At 42.1% G+C, this 16,961-nt stretch overlaps 2 protein-coding genes across 9 annotated transcripts in view; one reads left to right on the top strand and one right to left on the bottom strand.

Moving 5' to 3' along the window:
- col6a4a (collagen, type VI, alpha 4a) overlaps positions 1–8,373 on the top strand; it is a 99,547-nt gene extending 91,174 nt beyond the window's left edge. For 4 of the 6 annotated variants that reach the window (XM_036005823.1, XM_036005824.1, XM_036005826.1 and 1 more), the window contains 4 exons: positions 1,133–1,284; positions 5,180–5,350; positions 6,217–6,264; positions 7,738–8,373. In XM_036005823.1, coding sequence (XP_035861716.1) covers positions 1,133–1,284; positions 5,180–5,350; positions 6,217–6,264; positions 7,738–7,913 — 547 coding nt within the window. In that variant the 3' untranslated portion in view covers positions 7,914–8,373. The remainder of the gene's footprint in view (positions 1–1,132; positions 1,285–5,179; positions 5,351–6,216; positions 6,265–7,737) is intronic. The other 2 variants (XM_036005822.1, XM_036005825.1) reach the window with 2 other exon arrangements.
- A 3,505-nt stretch (positions 8,374–11,878) lies between these two features.
- Positions 11,879–16,961, bottom strand: part of pik3r4 (phosphoinositide-3-kinase, regulatory subunit 4) — a 35,389-nt gene continuing 30,306 nt past the window's right edge. For all 3 annotated transcript variants that reach the window (XM_036006326.1, XM_031301434.2, XM_036006325.1), the window contains exons 17-21: positions 15,446–15,577; positions 15,088–15,188; positions 13,518–13,606; positions 13,130–13,250; positions 11,879–13,020 (exon numbers count right to left, since the gene is read on the bottom strand). In XM_036006326.1, coding sequence (XP_035862219.1) covers positions 12,850–13,020; positions 13,130–13,250; positions 13,518–13,606; positions 15,088–15,188; positions 15,446–15,577 — 614 coding nt within the window. In that variant the 3' untranslated portion in view covers positions 11,879–12,849. The remainder of the gene's footprint in view (positions 13,021–13,129; positions 13,251–13,517; positions 13,607–15,087; positions 15,189–15,445; positions 15,578–16,961) is intronic.

The following is a 16,961-nucleotide window of genomic DNA, read 5'->3' on the forward strand; positions in this document are numbered from 1 at the left end:
CCTCTGGGGACAGCTCAGGCATTTAAAGGCGCTGACACACCAGCCCGATTATCGGCCGTTGGACAGTCTGGCGAGGTCGGTGACTCGAGTGTGTTCGGTGTGTTCCGTGCCGTCGTCAGTCGGTGGAGCCATCGGCGTCCATTTCGGCCGATTTGACATGTTGAATCGGCCAGTGGGCAGTCGGACTCAATGACCAATCTGATTGGTGGAGTGCTAGCCCTTGACTAGCGAATCAGTGTACGAGAAAACTGGAGCTGACAACGCCAGTATCTTCTATTACTAGCCATCGTATTTTCTTCTGTTCAGCGAGTAATGACAACAACCATCCTTCTTGACTACTATCAACACTCTCTGATGAAAACAATGACTGACGACAGCGTGCTCTGTGTTTACGAGGTCTAGAGAGATGTTCCGTCATTTCCGGTTTTCATTTTTTGGGCGACAATACAGATTAGCGCCGCCTGCTGTTATGGAGACGTATTACGTCTCGCCAACGTGCAGAACGTACGCTCAAGTCGGCGTCTATTCGGTGTGTTCTGAGGAACTTTTTGGACCGACTCGGGGAGACGGGAGCCGAATGATCAGTCCGACTTTCAGACTTTTCTGCCGACGGTCGGCCGTCGGGTTGGTGTGTCAGGAGCTTAATGCTAACTAATAAGCAGTGTACTTTAATGTTGAGGTACTTGTACTATACTTTTTCTTTTCATGCCACTTTCTACTTCTACCCCGTTGCATTTCAGAGAGAAATATTGTACTTTTTACTCCACTACATTCATCTGTTACAGCTTTAGTTACTTTACACATTAAGATTACTGCACACTAAGCACATGTAGTTTATAAAATCTGATGTTTGATTGTAAAGTAAACTAGACAACAATATAACGGACTACAAGTCCAGCTGAGATGATCACACCATTACACACACAACTGGTTGGATCCTGTACAGGATTCTTCTTGTATAACTACATTTTCCTGATGATAAAGTAACATTTTCCCTGCAGGTCTTTTACTTGTAACAGAGTATTTTTACAGTGTGGCCATCGTATTAGTACTTTTACTGAAGTAGAGGATCTGAATACTTCTATTATGTAAATGATTGTGAATCAGGGACATTTTGTCTCCCGTTGTCCAGTCAGGGGACGGCAGTGGTGGACGAGGAGGAGTTTGGGGAGGAAGAGGAGGAGACGTTTCAGGAGCACACGAGGGGACAGACTCAGACCGGCCAGCTGGACATCCTCGACACCCTGACCAGAGACGGACAGACATTTGTTGGACAGTCTCACGGTAGCCCACAGAGCACAGTCCACACACACACACACACACACACACAGTTGTAAACAGTGTAGTCTCTCATTGTCAGACCTTCCTCCACGGCGCTGTGGAGGAGGGTCTGGTTAGTCCACACAGCATTCCTGGATGGGAGAAAAACATTCTCTGGGTTATTGGCATTTCTTTAAACCAATCACAATCCTCTTGGGCGGTTGCTAAGCGCCGGACGGAGCCACGGTGCCTCTGCAAAATAGCCTCAGGAAGGAACTTGTTTGCGCGTTGAAAAGTTATTTTAGGCTACATCTACATTGCTACGTTTTGGTAACAATACAAATCTGTTGCTACGTTTCCCCCTCTCATTCCCCCTGCTCTGGTGTTTCCCCCTCTCATTCCCCCTGCTCTGGCGTTTCCCCCTCTCATTCCCCCTGCTCTGGCGTTTCCCCCTCTCATTCCCCCTGCTCTGGCGTTTCCCCCTCTCATTCCCCCTGCTCTGGCGTTTCCCATGGAACGCCACAGCCTGCTCCACATCTCAGATAAAACACAATCACAGTTAAATACACACACAAGGGTGCCAGCGGCACATATTATACTATGACTTTATTCAATATACTATGACTTTTTTCGACGTACTATGACTTTTTCTTTAAACTTTTTTTTGATATACTATGACTTTTTTTTAAATTTTTTCGACATACTATACTATTTTTTTCGACATACTATACTATGACTTTTTTTTGATATACATACTATAACTTTTTTTTAAAACTTTTTTCAACATACTATACTATGACTTTTTTTCGACATACTATATTATGACTTTTTTTGATATACTATACTATGACTTTTTTTTTAAACTTTTTTCGACATACTATACTATGACTTTTGTTCGACATACTATATTATGACTTTTTAATTTTTTTCGACATACTATACTATGACTTTTTTTTTATATACATACTATAACTTTTTTTAAAACTTTTTTCAACATACTATACTATGACTTTTTTTCGACATACTATAATGACTTTTTTTCGACATACTATATTATGACTTTTTTTTTGATTTTTTCGACATACTATGACTTTTTTTCGACATACTATGACTTTTTTTCGACATACTATATTATGACTTTTTTTCGACATACTATAATGACTTTTTTTCGACATACTATATTATGACTTTTTTTTGGATTTTTTTCGACATACTATGACTTTTTTCAACTTTGACTTTTTCATACAGGGACATACAGGACATACTGCTCCGGCTTTTGTGTTTTCACTGTCACATGATAAACTCGCTTTCCGGCCCTTTTTGGAGCGTGAAGGCTACCGTGGGGGGATAATCACAACTGGGCTTTTACCGAAGACTTTGTCCCTTTTTTCCGACATTTTTCCTGCTTTTTATAAACGTTTTGGTTGACTTTTTCAGAGTTTTATGTTGCCTTTTTCAAGGTTTTTTGGACATTTTTTTCGGAATTTTTGTTGCCTTTTTCAAGGTTTTTTGGACATTTTTTTCGGAATTTTTGTTGCCTTTTTCAAGGTTTTTTGGACAATTTTTTCGGAATTTTTGTTGCCTTTTTCAAGGTTTTTTGGACAATTTTTTCGGAATTTTTGTTGCCTTTTTCAAGGTTTTTTGGACAATTTTTTCGGAATTTTTGTTGCCTTTTTCAAGGTTTTTTTGGACAATTTTGTTGCCCTTTTTTCCCGAAATTTTTGACACTTTTTTCGGAAAAAAAAATCCGATGTTTTTGTCGTTTTTCTCAATCCATGCAGACATGTCCCGGGACCCCCACCAATATTGAACCCAAAGTTACCCTCCCATAGGTTGCATGTTACATTTCCATGTTACATTTCCACTGGAAAACACTGCGCCGTTGCATTGTGGGTATACAGGAGTAAAATGTAGGGTACACCGTATGTACATACCGTATGTTTTTCGACATACTATACTATGACTTTTTTTCGACATACTATGACTTTTTTTCGACATACTATACTATGACTTTTTTTCGACATACTATAATGACTTTTTTTCGACATACTATATTATGACTTTTTTTTTGATTTTTTTCGACATACTATGACTTTTTTCAACTTTGACTTTTTCTACACACTAGCCCTTCACATCTCTCTATTTGTCCCCTTGCAGGATTAATAAAGTTGTAATTAATAAACTGCTGAGTTTCTTGTTTGTTTCACTACTACTGTTACTGCTGCTTTAACAACACTAAAAACTGCATCTGCTACTGTAACAATACACAAGGTTCTGTTATTATTTGGTCCAGTTTTCCATAGTTTACTTTTTGTATTGTTAGTTGAAAAAAGTCATAGTATAGTATGTCGAAAAAAGTCTGTGGCTGGGTTGGCTCGGTGGGTACAGCAGGCGCACATATACTGAGAGGCTTATGCCTCGACGCAGAGGCCCAGGGTTTGAGTCCGACCTGTGATGATTTCCTACGTGTCCTCCTCTCTCTCCCCCCTTTCTCACCTAGCTGTCCTCACTATCCATTAAAGGTGGAAAAGCCCAAAATAAATAAAAAAGTCATAGTGTAGTATGTCATAAAAAGTCACAAAAGTCATAGTATAGTATGTAAAAAAAAAAAGTCAAAAAAGGTTATATTAAAGTATGTTGAAAAAGTTATAAAAAAGTCATAACTAAGTTACTGAATGTATGCTTTTACTTCTTTCTTTAACAGCACCGCCTGTTGATTGCATCTCTTTTACATGTTATAAGTCTGCATTTTATGTCAATCTTGTCTTAACACTTCCAAATCTGTTTGGTTAATGTTTGTCTAGATGTATACGTCTACATTTAATTGTCATCTGACTGCATGTGTTCTCCTGGAGCAGCAGCTCCGAAAGAGGAACTTCCTAACGTTTTTTTTTTTCTTCCTGCCGTTTACAGCGTTCTCACTCAATACTGGATCGATTTCAAAGATTCTTGTTCACATTAGTCACTTAGACACCAGTGCATGGGACAATAGGGTGAAAAATACCCAAATTACCCTTTAACTTTTCTATACATACGTGTCATCCCCCCTCTCTCTCTCTCTCCATGTTCCTGTCTCTCTTCGGTTGTTCTCAATAAAAAGGAAAACCCTAAAGGTGATACCCTAAGTGACTGATGGGAACAACAATCTTTGACATTGGTCCAGTATTTAGGGAGATCGCTGCAGTCGGCAGCGGAGAAACAAGCTACAATGTAAATTAATAGGGTTATTGTGCAGATTGTATTTACATTTATAAAAATGCTTGTTTAGCCGCTGACAGGCTCAGATTAATATTCATAGTGTCTGACAACATTATGAAAGGATTTCTAAGGAGGTTGACCTTTCTGTTAAAGAGTAAGATCCTTTTTTTAAACATAAAAACATCCGCGAAATTGCATTCGCTAAACCCGCCAGACTCCATGTAAATAAACAGTAATTTTAGCATCGTAAAATACGCTTCATTCAAAGTCGACAGAAACAAAATCAAACTATGAAAAGCCGTTTTGGGTCGCCTTTCCACTTTTCCAACCATCACAACTCTAGTTTTGGTTGAAATAAACACATAGTTTACCGATTTACATGTGGAAATATGTTGGCTCTATACACGCTAAAAGTATTGTTTTTTTAAATGGAGTCTGGTGGGTTTAGCGCTAGCGACTTCAGAGCTGTTTCTGGTTAAACAGAAAGGTCTCAAAGAGGTTTTAAAGGTCTATCTCTGTAGGGATCCTTTCATAATGTTGTCAGACACTTAAATAATAATCTGAGTCTGTCAGCTGCAACACAGAACTTTTAGTGGACCAAACTGACGATGCACATTTGCCCCGTAGGGTGCAGGTTTACTGATTAGGCTGCTGTTGTCGCGCTGCTGCCCCAGAGGATTGTTCCTAGTGTGTGTAGTAAATGTGTGTGTTCTGCTTTCAGCCCAGTGTCTGCTGCATGCTGATACTGGTATCCAGTGTGAGGACTATGTCCAACTGTGGTTCTTTGACAAAGTCATCGGTGCATGCTCTCCCTTCTGGTATGGCGGTTGCGGCGGTAACGCCAACCGCTTTAACACAGAAAATGAATGTGTCCGGACATGTGGCGCCCATAGTAAGTCCTGACTGAACTAAACTGTAACCGTCAATGTTTCTATAGACTGCCTCACACGAATGGCTTAAAAAAAAAAAAAAGAGGTTTTAACTTACTGACGCTCAGGATGAATTTTTGGTACCAACAATGTCTCGGAAAGAATGTTCAAAAAGCAATTTGATGTATTTTAGCAGAACACTGAAAGCAGCAGAACTGATAACACTTAAATTTAAATTTATCGATGTATTCATCGCAAGTAATATCGTTATTGCGATATTTTCCTCATATTGTGCAGCTCTAGCTGGCACTTTAAATGAAGGAAGGTAAATGCAAATAGAAACCGATAGAAACGATCGCTGGACATTAAAAAGTAGATTCAATAACTTACTAATCTTTTACCTTTTCTCAAGAATTACAACATCCAATACAGTATGCAGCAGCTGCTTTTAAAGTAACAATGCTAACAATACCAAATTTAAAACTAAAATCCTTTAGAGGCTCATTATTTCACCCCAATATACATACGTGCAGGATTTTGGCAGCTAATCCTAATCTTCTACCTAAATCTTTACCGTTTTAACCTGTTCAAATCCACCCCACGAAATGTGCTTGATTAGCATGTGATTAACACACAACATGCACTACAGCAGTTCAAACATGGTTCAAAATTGTTATTTTGGTCTCGTCTAAAATAAAATAACTAAAAAATACTTTGCACACAACACATACCTTCTAGACCTTGTCAACAAGACCTCTAGAAAGTTTCAGAACTCTAGTCCTAACCTAATGGGAGCTAGGTGGGTGTTAACAGGTTAACAGAATGAATACTGAGTGACGTTGTTGAATAAATACCTAAATCTTGTGGTTGTCTGCGTCGTCTCCGACAGATCCGAACATCCTGCCAATTCCAGAGCTGGCCGGCTTCGCCTCTAAAGGTAAAAACCTTTTTTTTTTTTTTTTTTTTATAAAAGGACCATACTGTGTTTTAGCTCATTAACTACAAATAATGTATTCGTGACAGTCCTGGTGAGCATTTTCCATTTTGTGATTGATTTCCAGTTTCCTGGAAGAAGGAACATGGACATAGGACATAGGCATAGACAATAAACTTGCAAATAAATAAATAAAGTATCGTAACAGCAAAGTATTGTGCCGGGAAGTGTTTATTTAAGAGTTTATCACCTAGAAATTAACGTGCTTGGACTTTCAACTTGCAAATAAATTGATAAAGTAGCGTAAAGTATTTTGACAGTAAAGTATTGTGACAAGAAGTCTCTGGAAGCTTATTTTCATAGCAAAGAAATAAAAACCCAACCGATGAGATGATGTGGAAAATGCTCACAAGGAATGGAAAAATACAAAATTAGTCATCAATTGGATAAAACAGGCAGGACGCCTTAAAGTCCCAGTGTGGAACATGTTGAGTTCATTATCAAAATCTGTGTTGCCCGTTCACAAACTTGTCCTTTTTCATGAACATTTACCACCACCATCAATTCCAAGTATTCCTTTTGGCTTGAAATTTTACATTTGCATTCTCATGAACTGGGGTAGACGCTCCATATTCATGCTCCATCTTGAGATACGTTAGCCGGTAAGGGACATACAGGACATACTGCTCCGGCTTTTGTGTTTTCACTGTCACATGATAAACTCACCATCGCTTTCCGGCCCTTTTTGGAGCGTGAAGGCTACCGTGGGGGGATAATCACAACTGGGCTTTTACCGAAGACTTTGTCCCTTTTTTCCGACATTTTTCCTGCTTTTTATAAACGTTTTGGTTGACTTTTTCAGAGTTTTATGTTGCCTTTTTCAAGGTTTTTTGGACATTTTTTTCGGAATTTTTGTTGCCTTTTTCAAGGTTTTTTGGACATTTTTTTTCGGAATTTTTGTTGCCTTTTTCAAGGTTTTTTGGACAATTTTTTCGGAATTTTTGTTGCCTTTTTCAAGGTTTTTTTGGACAATTTTGTTGCCCTTTTTTTCCCGAAATTTTTGACACTTTTTTCGGAAAAAAAAATCCGATGTTTTTGTCGTTTTTCTCAATCCATGCAGACATGTCCCGGGACCCCCACCAATATTGAACCCAAAGTTACCCTCCCATAGGTTGCATGTTACATTTCCATGTTACATTTCCACTGGAAAACACTGCGCCGTTGCATTGTGGGTATACGGGAGTAAAATGTAGGGTACACCGTATGTACACTCAAATCGGCTGTGCATTGTTGGTATACTGTGACTATATGTGAATGAAATTAACCACGGAGAACTCGAACACCACTACAACATGGCGAACACACTATATAGTGCACCGTGTCCGTGATAGGGAACGGTTTTATCTCTTAGAAATCATTAGTGAGTGAGTGTGAAATGCTGAGTAATGTCTACCGCTATAACGTCTCTTCATCCAGACAGCTGTTTCCTCAGCCAGGACCAGGGCGGCTGCCAGAACTACACCATGATGTGGTTCTTTGACACCGAGCAGAGGGAATGCTCTCGCTTCTGGTACGGCGGCTGCGGCGGCAACGGAAACCGCTTCAAGACGCAAGACGAGTGCGAGAACCTCTGTCTGACCAAGAGTCGATGAGGAGGACGTCTCCGGATCACCACTGTACACCAAAACCTTAAAAAAAAAAAACACACACACACAAACACGCATCTTCCAGGGAAAACACCAAAGAGACTTTATGAATTATTACAAAAAAAACTAATTCACAGCTGAGGGTATTCCGGGACATTTAAACTGCTAACTAGTTTCTAAAAAAAACGCCTTCAGGGAAAGTTGTTGGAACAGTTTCGGTTTGTGTTCTTTCTTGAACTCACGTTTATCTCATTTTTTTTTTTAACCTTCACCATTTTGCAGTAGAAAACTCTTGAACTGTTGGAAATTGATTAAGTGACAGATGCTCATTAGATTATGTTTAACGCTCCTTTACAGATGGCTTTTTCTACACATCAGGTGCCATGTTCATGAAGCCAGCAGAGGCGGATTATGAATGAATGTTTGAAGGAATCACATCCACGTTAAAATGGGTTTCCATAGCTGATCAGACACGTTTGATTTGACTCACATGCGGCTGTTTTTCCATCCAGCTGCTGAAAGACAAACGGAGTGCAAAGAAAGCTGCAGAACCTTATTATCTCCTAATCTTAGGACGTACATTCTCTCCGGTTTTTTTTAAGTGTTTGATAGATTTGAAAATGTTATTTCATGATCATCAGCTCCAGCTTGTAATTCACACACTTTTAGATGACACATTTTTTAGACATAACACACACACACACACACACACACACACACACACAGAGAGACACACAGACAGAGAAACACACGCAGAGACACACAGACACACACACACGGGGACACACACACACACACACACACACACACAGAGAGAGAGAGACACACACACACACACACACACACACACACACACACACACACACACAGAGGAAAATCTCAGAGTCTTACCATAGAGTTTGCGTCATCGTTGTCATGGTGATTTACCCAGCATGTTGGACGTTGAGACGTTGACGATGAGGCAGCGCTGGCAGAGGAGACGTCACAGCTGGAGTGGAGTAGGTCAGACGACCACAAACTAGGGATCCACCGATCACCGGCCTGCTCGGTTACCGGGGCCGATCATTTGGCAATTTGACAATTTGGACACTGTGGCATTGCTACTTGTGTTGGCCGTTTGTAACATTCCAAAAGATCTAGATTATTTTTTTTACTGTAAATGCACATTGGTTCCAGTATCGGTCAACCCCTGCTGTAGGACATTAACTCCCATTACCGGAAAGTAACTTAGCTCCCAACATTCCTAGGAAGATGGGGGCCTGGCCTCAGAGTCCTTGTTTGGCTGCAGCTTCCTCACATCTGAACAACAAGATGCTGAATAAAATATTATTTCAACTGATTGACCAAACTTTGGAAAATAGACTTGAAAAGGATGGAACTGAGCTTGAGCGGCTGCTGATACGTCGACCAGATCATTGTTCAGAGTTGTATCGGGTTGGGGGGTTAACGTGTCGTGAGTCTGATTTATTCCACAGATATAAACACGTGGCTGAAGAACGGCCCGAGTCCCAGTTTGAGCCTTCAAAGGGTCTGAAATGTGTCTGTCTGTCTGTCTGTCTGTCTGTCTGTCTGTCTGTACCTGGAAATCACTGCCTGGGGTTTGTGAAACTGACCAATGGTGCTTCATGTAAAAAAACAAACAACAATAAAGAATTTTAAGAAAACGTTGGAATTCCTTCTGGACAGTTATGTTTGTTTGAATGGGGACATCTGATCAGCTGGGATGAAACCTGCAGCTGTTGTTAAAATAAAGATATTAATCCTCAGACGGGCGGAGGGGGGAAATAAGCTGATGGCCAGATTCATGTTACACCAGACTCAGGGGGGGGTTTTGGGCTAATTGTCCAGTTTGAGAGGTAATGTCACAGATTAGAACGTGCTCCAGAAGTTCTCATTTAAAGGGACCAAAATGTGTTTTACTGCATTAACCCTCGCGTCGTCTTCCCGTCCACCATGAACTTGTTGTCCTTCTGGGTCAAAATTGAAAATTAACTTTTTCCTGGCACTTTTTCTGATGTTTCAATCGCTTTTTCCGACACTTTTGACAGTGAAAAATGACATCATACCTATTTTTTTTTAGTTTAAAAAAGCAGAAATTATGAACTAATAGTTAAGATCAGAGGATGTTGAGTGGTTTGACTGGTATATGTCCAAGTTTGGTCAGGATCCGGTCTTAAAACCTTTCTTCAAATGCTATAAAATTAAACACAAACACCCAAAATTCAATGAAAGTATTCATTAAGTTTACATGTGAAGAATGTTGTATGGATTCCTGAAACGTTCATGAATGCATCCAAGTTATTTTGGGGCAATTTGTTTGAAAGAAACCCATATTTTATCCCATATTGGTTATGTATACATTTAAAAAACGGGTCAAAATTGACCCCAGGTCAACACGAGGGTTAAGAAAGCCGTTGTTGAGTAGAAGTAAACGCTAAGTTTCACACATCTAAACTTCTCCAAACACTAACATTTAGAATATGTTGAAGATTTGGATTTTTGGTCAGCAAATCAAAATCTTCATCAAAATCTTGTGATTATTTTACCGATTGAAACAAGCGATCAATAACGAGGAGAATGGATTTTTTTCCGCTGCTGGTCAAACACCAGGTTTTATTCAACAGATGGACAAACAGTGAAAGGCAGGTCACATGTTTCTTCTGCAGCAACTAAATGCATCATTTCATAGTTTGTACAAGCTTCAAATCTAACTTTATATTACTCAGATTTAAAATAACGTATGTACAAAATCTACTGTGTAGACAGAGATATAGAGAGAGAGAGAGAGAGAGAGAGAGAGAGAGAGAGAGAGAGAGAGAGAGAGAGAGAGAGAGAGAGAGAGAGAGAGAGAGAGAGAGCATTTGTTTGTGTAAATGTTATTTGGGTCTCAAACATTCAGCTGATAATAAAAAGGTCTTGTAGGGGGCGTGAAGAGATTCTCACGGATTAACATTCATCCATAAAAGCTAAATCGACTCCACAATCTGATTAAAGTTGGTCGTTTGTCTCTCCGGAGAATAAAAATGATGATCAAATTCTCCATATGGAGATAAGGTGGCTCACCGGTTGAGATCAAAGAGTTCAAATGAGAACTTCAATTTAAATATTTGATTATAGGATTAGGATTTTGGTCCATTTAAGGAATAAAAGGGACAAACAAGTGTTTTTAAATACGTGATAATATCGTGTAGCTCCCGTTGTTGTGATGATTATTAACCTTGAGTTTGTGCATATCAGACTCTGAAAGATTGAGTAAAGAGCCGGTTTAGGACCGTTGACCTCCTCATGCTCCCCAAAACCACGACACTGAATCTACAGAGGTTGGCAGGTGTCACAGAGAACATCATTTGGACATTCAATATGCATATTTTATTCCCTCCATGAGAAATGTGTGCACTAAAAGACTCAAGGGGATAGTTGAGATGTTTTGAAGTGTGTTTGTGTGAGCTACTTCTCCACAGTCATTCCGCCGGATGTCCTTGTCTTAGGCCAGGTGTCCGTCCCCTTCCTCATTCTTTGTGTTGGCGTTCTAACCTCCGGTGGATTTGTGAGGACTATGGTTAACTGCTCCTCAGATCTCTGCAGGGTAAATCCAGACAGCTAGCTAGACTATCTGTCCAATCTGAGTTTTCTGTTGCACGACTAAAACTACTTTTGAACGTACACACGTTCCACCAAAACAAGTTCCTTCCTGAGACTATTTAGCAGAGGCACCGTGGCTCCGTCCGGCGCTTAGCACCGCCCAAGACGATTGTGATTGGTTTAAAGAAATGCCAATAAACCAGAGCATGTTTGTCTATGATCCAGGAATGCTGTGTGGACTAGCCAGACCCTCCTCTGCAGCGCTGTGGAGGAAGGTCTGGCAAAGCGAGACTAGTGTGTTAGCTACAGTAGGTGGCGGTCGGCGCGCCGCTAGTTTTGAAGAAGCAGACAGGAGTACCGACACGGAAGCTAAGCAACGTCCTGCTGGGGACGGGAGCAGCAGCTAAACGCATTATTTCAGTTTAAGTGTGCGCTATATTTAAAATATTTTCAGCGCTTCATCTTGCTGTCAGACACTCCTTTACGACGGGGAACTGAAGCCGTTATCTCTGCTCTCTTCAAAGCCACCAGACTCCTTTGACAAAAACAGAGATTTTACCTGGCAGGACACGGGAGTTTGCTGCTCTACTGCTGCCTCAGTCCGTTAGTTAGTGTTATTGTGCGACTTTGGTAAGTCGGAAGCCCGAGCTGGGAATGAGTTGAGCGCAGCCAGTACAACAAGTGGGAATGGAAGCTCTAGCCAGGTTAGCCGATGTTAGCAGTACCAGTTGATAACAACGGACTACGCTGTATTTTGTGCATAAAAATCCCGTAGCAAAAATGTCGAGAGAAAGAAGTTGGACTCTGTGTATGAGGGATTTAATGAGACACAAATAGGACAGAGGTGCTAATAAACTGTGGTACAGCTTTCCCTACAGTTGATGCACGAGGGAACTCTGAGGTTTCGACTGCAGGGGGCCTCCCACTTGAAATTCCCATTTGTAATTTCTGAATTGGAACTCGAGTACCCGAGTACAAATGGAACGCACCAAAACCCGGACCTACGTCAAAAATTAGCATATTAAGTGCACACATTAATAATGCGAGGCAGAAAGTGTTCCTCTGTGACAGCTGCTGGGCTGTGTAGATCTGACTGGTTGAGGAACAGGAAGCCACATGTGTAACGCATCATCAAAAACAGCCAATGGGAGGAGGAGGTGTTTATCAACTACAGTGAAAAATAGAAATGCTTAATTAACGGGCAATGGGGGATATGACTTTGTGTCTCGAACCATCACAGATTAGAAACCACACAAGGAACACATGTATCCTGTGTGTGTGTGTGTGTGTGTGTGTGTGTGTGTGTGTGTGTGTGTGTGCTTGTGTGTGTGTGTACTGTTGGCGTGTCCTCGGCGCGTCCTCACTTCCAGACTTTGACGATGCCGTCTCTGGACGAGGTGACGATGAAGCCCTGTGTCGTCTGAAAGGTGGCGATGTCAGTGATGATGTCGTGGTGTCCAACGGGGAGGGACTCGGGGCCGCGGCGAGGCGAGTCCTCCACCACGCCGCTCTTCTGTTTGCTGTGGATCTCCTACAGAGACATTAAGGGGTTTTAAACACACCTTCAAATGTTGAGTAACGGTTGAACCATTTCCCGTCAGCCTTTCTTCTTCTTGTCCATCCAGAGTGTGTGCACCCACCTGTACGACTTCGGTTCCTTCGATGATCTTCCTGCTGTAGAGGACGGACGGGCAGTGCAGCGAGTCGTTGGCTCCTCCCGCTACGATGTACGACCGCTCAGGATACGCCAAGTCCCAGAACCTGAACACCACAAACAAACATTACAACTTTAATTTCACCAGTTACAACTCCGACGACCTGCCAGCGGGCCTGGCCAACATTACTGTCTCCCAGAGGCTGTTAGCGGGACCCGTTTCAAAGCTAAAGTGAAGACATTGGTACGCAAGACACTATACATTCACTTATTTGTCAAATTATTCCAGTTGGGAACAGATTTATTGAAGTATTTGTGTAAAGGTGTTTTATATTTCATTGATATTGATACAAAATAGTTTGTCTTGTTCAGACCTGATCCGCATGTCCGATCCAGCGGTCAGCAGCAGAGGGTTCCCGTCAGCAGGACTGCAGTAGATCCCATGAACACTGTGAGGAGATGGCTACACACACACACACACACACACACACACACACACACTCTTTTAATACCTTTAATTTGTGTCCACCTGATGAATGCCAGTCCAATATTCTCTCTCTGTTTTAGGTCTCAACTCACTCCTGAGCAAATTATTCGTCTCCTTAGATGCAAAATGCTCCCCTATGTTCACCACGACCGGTATCTACCGGACCGAACGACAATGCAGATTTCAGTGTGTCATTTCGGTGTCTCTTAAAAGCCTACTCTGCCCTCTGATGCTCTGAAACGGACGTCACAGGCAACAGAAGCATCGCTGAATGTGCAGCTAGTTAACACCACACCTGGCAGCAGGTAACGTTAGCCTACCGTTAGCTAGTAGCTGGTTTAAACGCGGTTAAAATGCTGACAGCTAAACGGTCTAACGGCTGTTTTTCACTGGAGAGGATTCCAACAGCGGGACGTCCAACAGTCTGCAGCTGAAGACACAGAGGAGACCAGCTGACCTTTGAGACACAGCGGACACCGGCGGAGAAACAACACCGACGGGACGCAATGCTGCGATGAACGTTGAGTGCACCTTGACAAACTGTAACCCTTCTGCCATCCAGTGGGATTTCTTTTAGTTGTTTAACAACAATTGGCTGAAATAAGTTATTATTTTTAAATAAATTATTAGCAACAAACAATCCGTTCTTTAACGTTGCCAACTGTCGTTTTGTGCATTTTTTTTTTTTTAAAGTTAAATTGGTTTAGGCGACGGCGCCTTTTTAAACGTATCCTACAGTGGTGCATTGTCATTCATACATTGGTATTATAAAAATACTGATTATAGCTGCTTTAAGCAAGACTTGAATCAATCAATCAATGAGAAAATAATCTGAACTGAACCGATCTCTGAAAACATGAATCGCTTTTACACGCACAGGCACAGGCACAGGCACACACACAGACACACACAGACACACACACACACACACACACACACACACACAGGCCCACACACACAGGCACAGGCACACACACACACACACAGGCCCACACACACAGGCACAGGCACAGGCACACACACACACACACACAGGCCCACACACACAGGCACAGGCACAGGCACACACACACACACACAGGCCCACACACACAGGCACAGGCACACACACACACACACACACACACACAGACACACACACACACACACACAGGCCCACACACACAGGCACAGGCACACACACACACACAGACACACACACACAGGCACAGGCACACGCACAGGCACAGGCACACACACACACACACACACACACACAGACACACAGACACACACACACACACACAGGCCCACACACACAGGCACACACACAGGCACAGGCACACGCACACGCACAGGCACAGGCACATGAACACGCACAGGCACAGGCACATGCACATGCACACGCACACGCATAGGCACACACACACACAGACACACACACACAGGCCCACACACACAGGCACAGGCACACCTACCTGCATCTCAGAGAGTGGTGGTGCAGAGCTCGCCCACAAGGTGAATTTACGATCTCCGGTCTCCATGTCCCACATTGAGACTTCATTATTCCCTTGGACAGCTACAGACAGACAGAGAGACAGAGAGAGACAAATAGACAGACAGACGTCAGTTAGATCTGAACTAGATTTCAGATGTGAACAATCCAACACAGATGATCCCCTTCACTTTGTTAAGTCTGATCTCGCCATCAGCTCCCGTCTAAGATGTACAATTGTTTAGCACAGTTAAGTAAAGAAAGATGATTTGGAACTCCTTCAGTCTGTATAAACACTGACAATATTCAGCGTATTAAACATGACAGACAGAGATCGTCACCTGCGATGACAGATGATTGGTAGAGCGGATGCATCAGCAGCCGTCTGATTCGTGCTCGGGCAGGGTGGGAGTGGTTTGAGATGGGGAGCTGGAACCGCATATCCCAGCAGGCCATGGTGCCGCTGCTCGTACCTGTAGAGGGAAACGCACAGTTTGGAGGAGAACTACAGAGCTGGAACAAAGTCAAATCTAACATATCATGTAATGTTAAAAAGTGAATTCTCAAACGTCCTGACGGTGTGTGTATGAGATGCAGCAGGATTATCCAGGTATTCTGCAAGCAAAGGCTCATGATTTTCACTTTAACAGAAATTCACCAACAATTACACACATTTTTATTAAAAAAAGAGTAATTGTGGTGATGCTATGAACTGATTTTCACCTATAGTGTGTGTTTTAAATTTGGCATTTTTTTCATCTAATTTTCACTTCTTTTTTTAGAATTTTCAAAAAACAAAAAAAATCCCAGATGTTTTAAAATTGTCTTTCTATACTTGTGAGGACCCTCATTGACATGATGCATTCCTGCATTCCTTAGCTCCTAACCTTAACTATAACAACTAAATGCCTAAACCCAACCCTTATCCTGACCCAGAGGTCGACAACCTTTACTAGAGAGACATTTACGGCCCAAGAAAATTTAAAGAAAATGTGTCTGAAGCCACAAAACATATTCAAGCTTTAAAATGAGGACAGTTAATTCAAGTGTAAAGTCTAAATGGGCATTCATTAACACTTTTTTTCTTGCCCGGTCATTGACGGTCTTGGCGGAGAGAGGCATATCTTTCATTTTTCTGAACAATTACAATTTACAAACTAGCAGCAGCAGTAGAGGAGTTTGGAAATGTGATCCAATTCTTAAAAGTACATTTGCTAAGTACTGTTTAGCTGCACAAAATATAGTCATTATGATTAGGATTTTACAACACTTTCAAAATAAGAGGAAAATGTAGCCTGGTTGACCCCAGACCCTTCTCAGTTGTAACTCAGCGTGGGTCTGGGGAAGCTTCATTCACAGCCCATTTTCAAAGGGCCGTCACCAACGGACGCCGCTCAAATGCCTCTGGGCGCAACTGGATAGTCCTTCAACCAATCAGACCAACGATCTGGGTGACGTAGCAGCGACAGCAGCATCAACGGGTCGCTGCGCTTCAGGTGGCCGTCATGTTGAATGTAAACAAAAAGCTGCTTGCCGTCGCTGCGCTATCGTCATCGTGTAAAGCCCGCCTCAACGGTTGTGATTGGTGTAAAGCCCGCCTCAACGGTTGTGATTGGTGTAAAGCCCGCCTCAACGGATGTGATTGGTGTAAAGCCCGCCTCAACGGTTGTGATTGGTGTAAAGCCCGCCTCAACGGTTGTGATTGGTGTAAAGCCCGCCTCAACGGTTGTGATTGGTGTAAAGCCCGCCTCAACGGTTGTGATTGGTGTAAAGCCCATCTCAACGGATGTGATTGGTGTAAAGCCCGCCTCAACGGTTGTGATTGGTGCCTCGATTTGGAGAAATTGGAAATGGGCT

The sequence above is a fragment of the Sander lucioperca genome, chromosome 10 (assembly GCF_008315115.2).
Source record: "Sander lucioperca isolate FBNREF2018 chromosome 10, SLUC_FBN_1.2, whole genome shotgun sequence".
NCBI lineage: Eukaryota > Metazoa > Chordata > Actinopteri > Perciformes > Percidae > Sander > Sander lucioperca.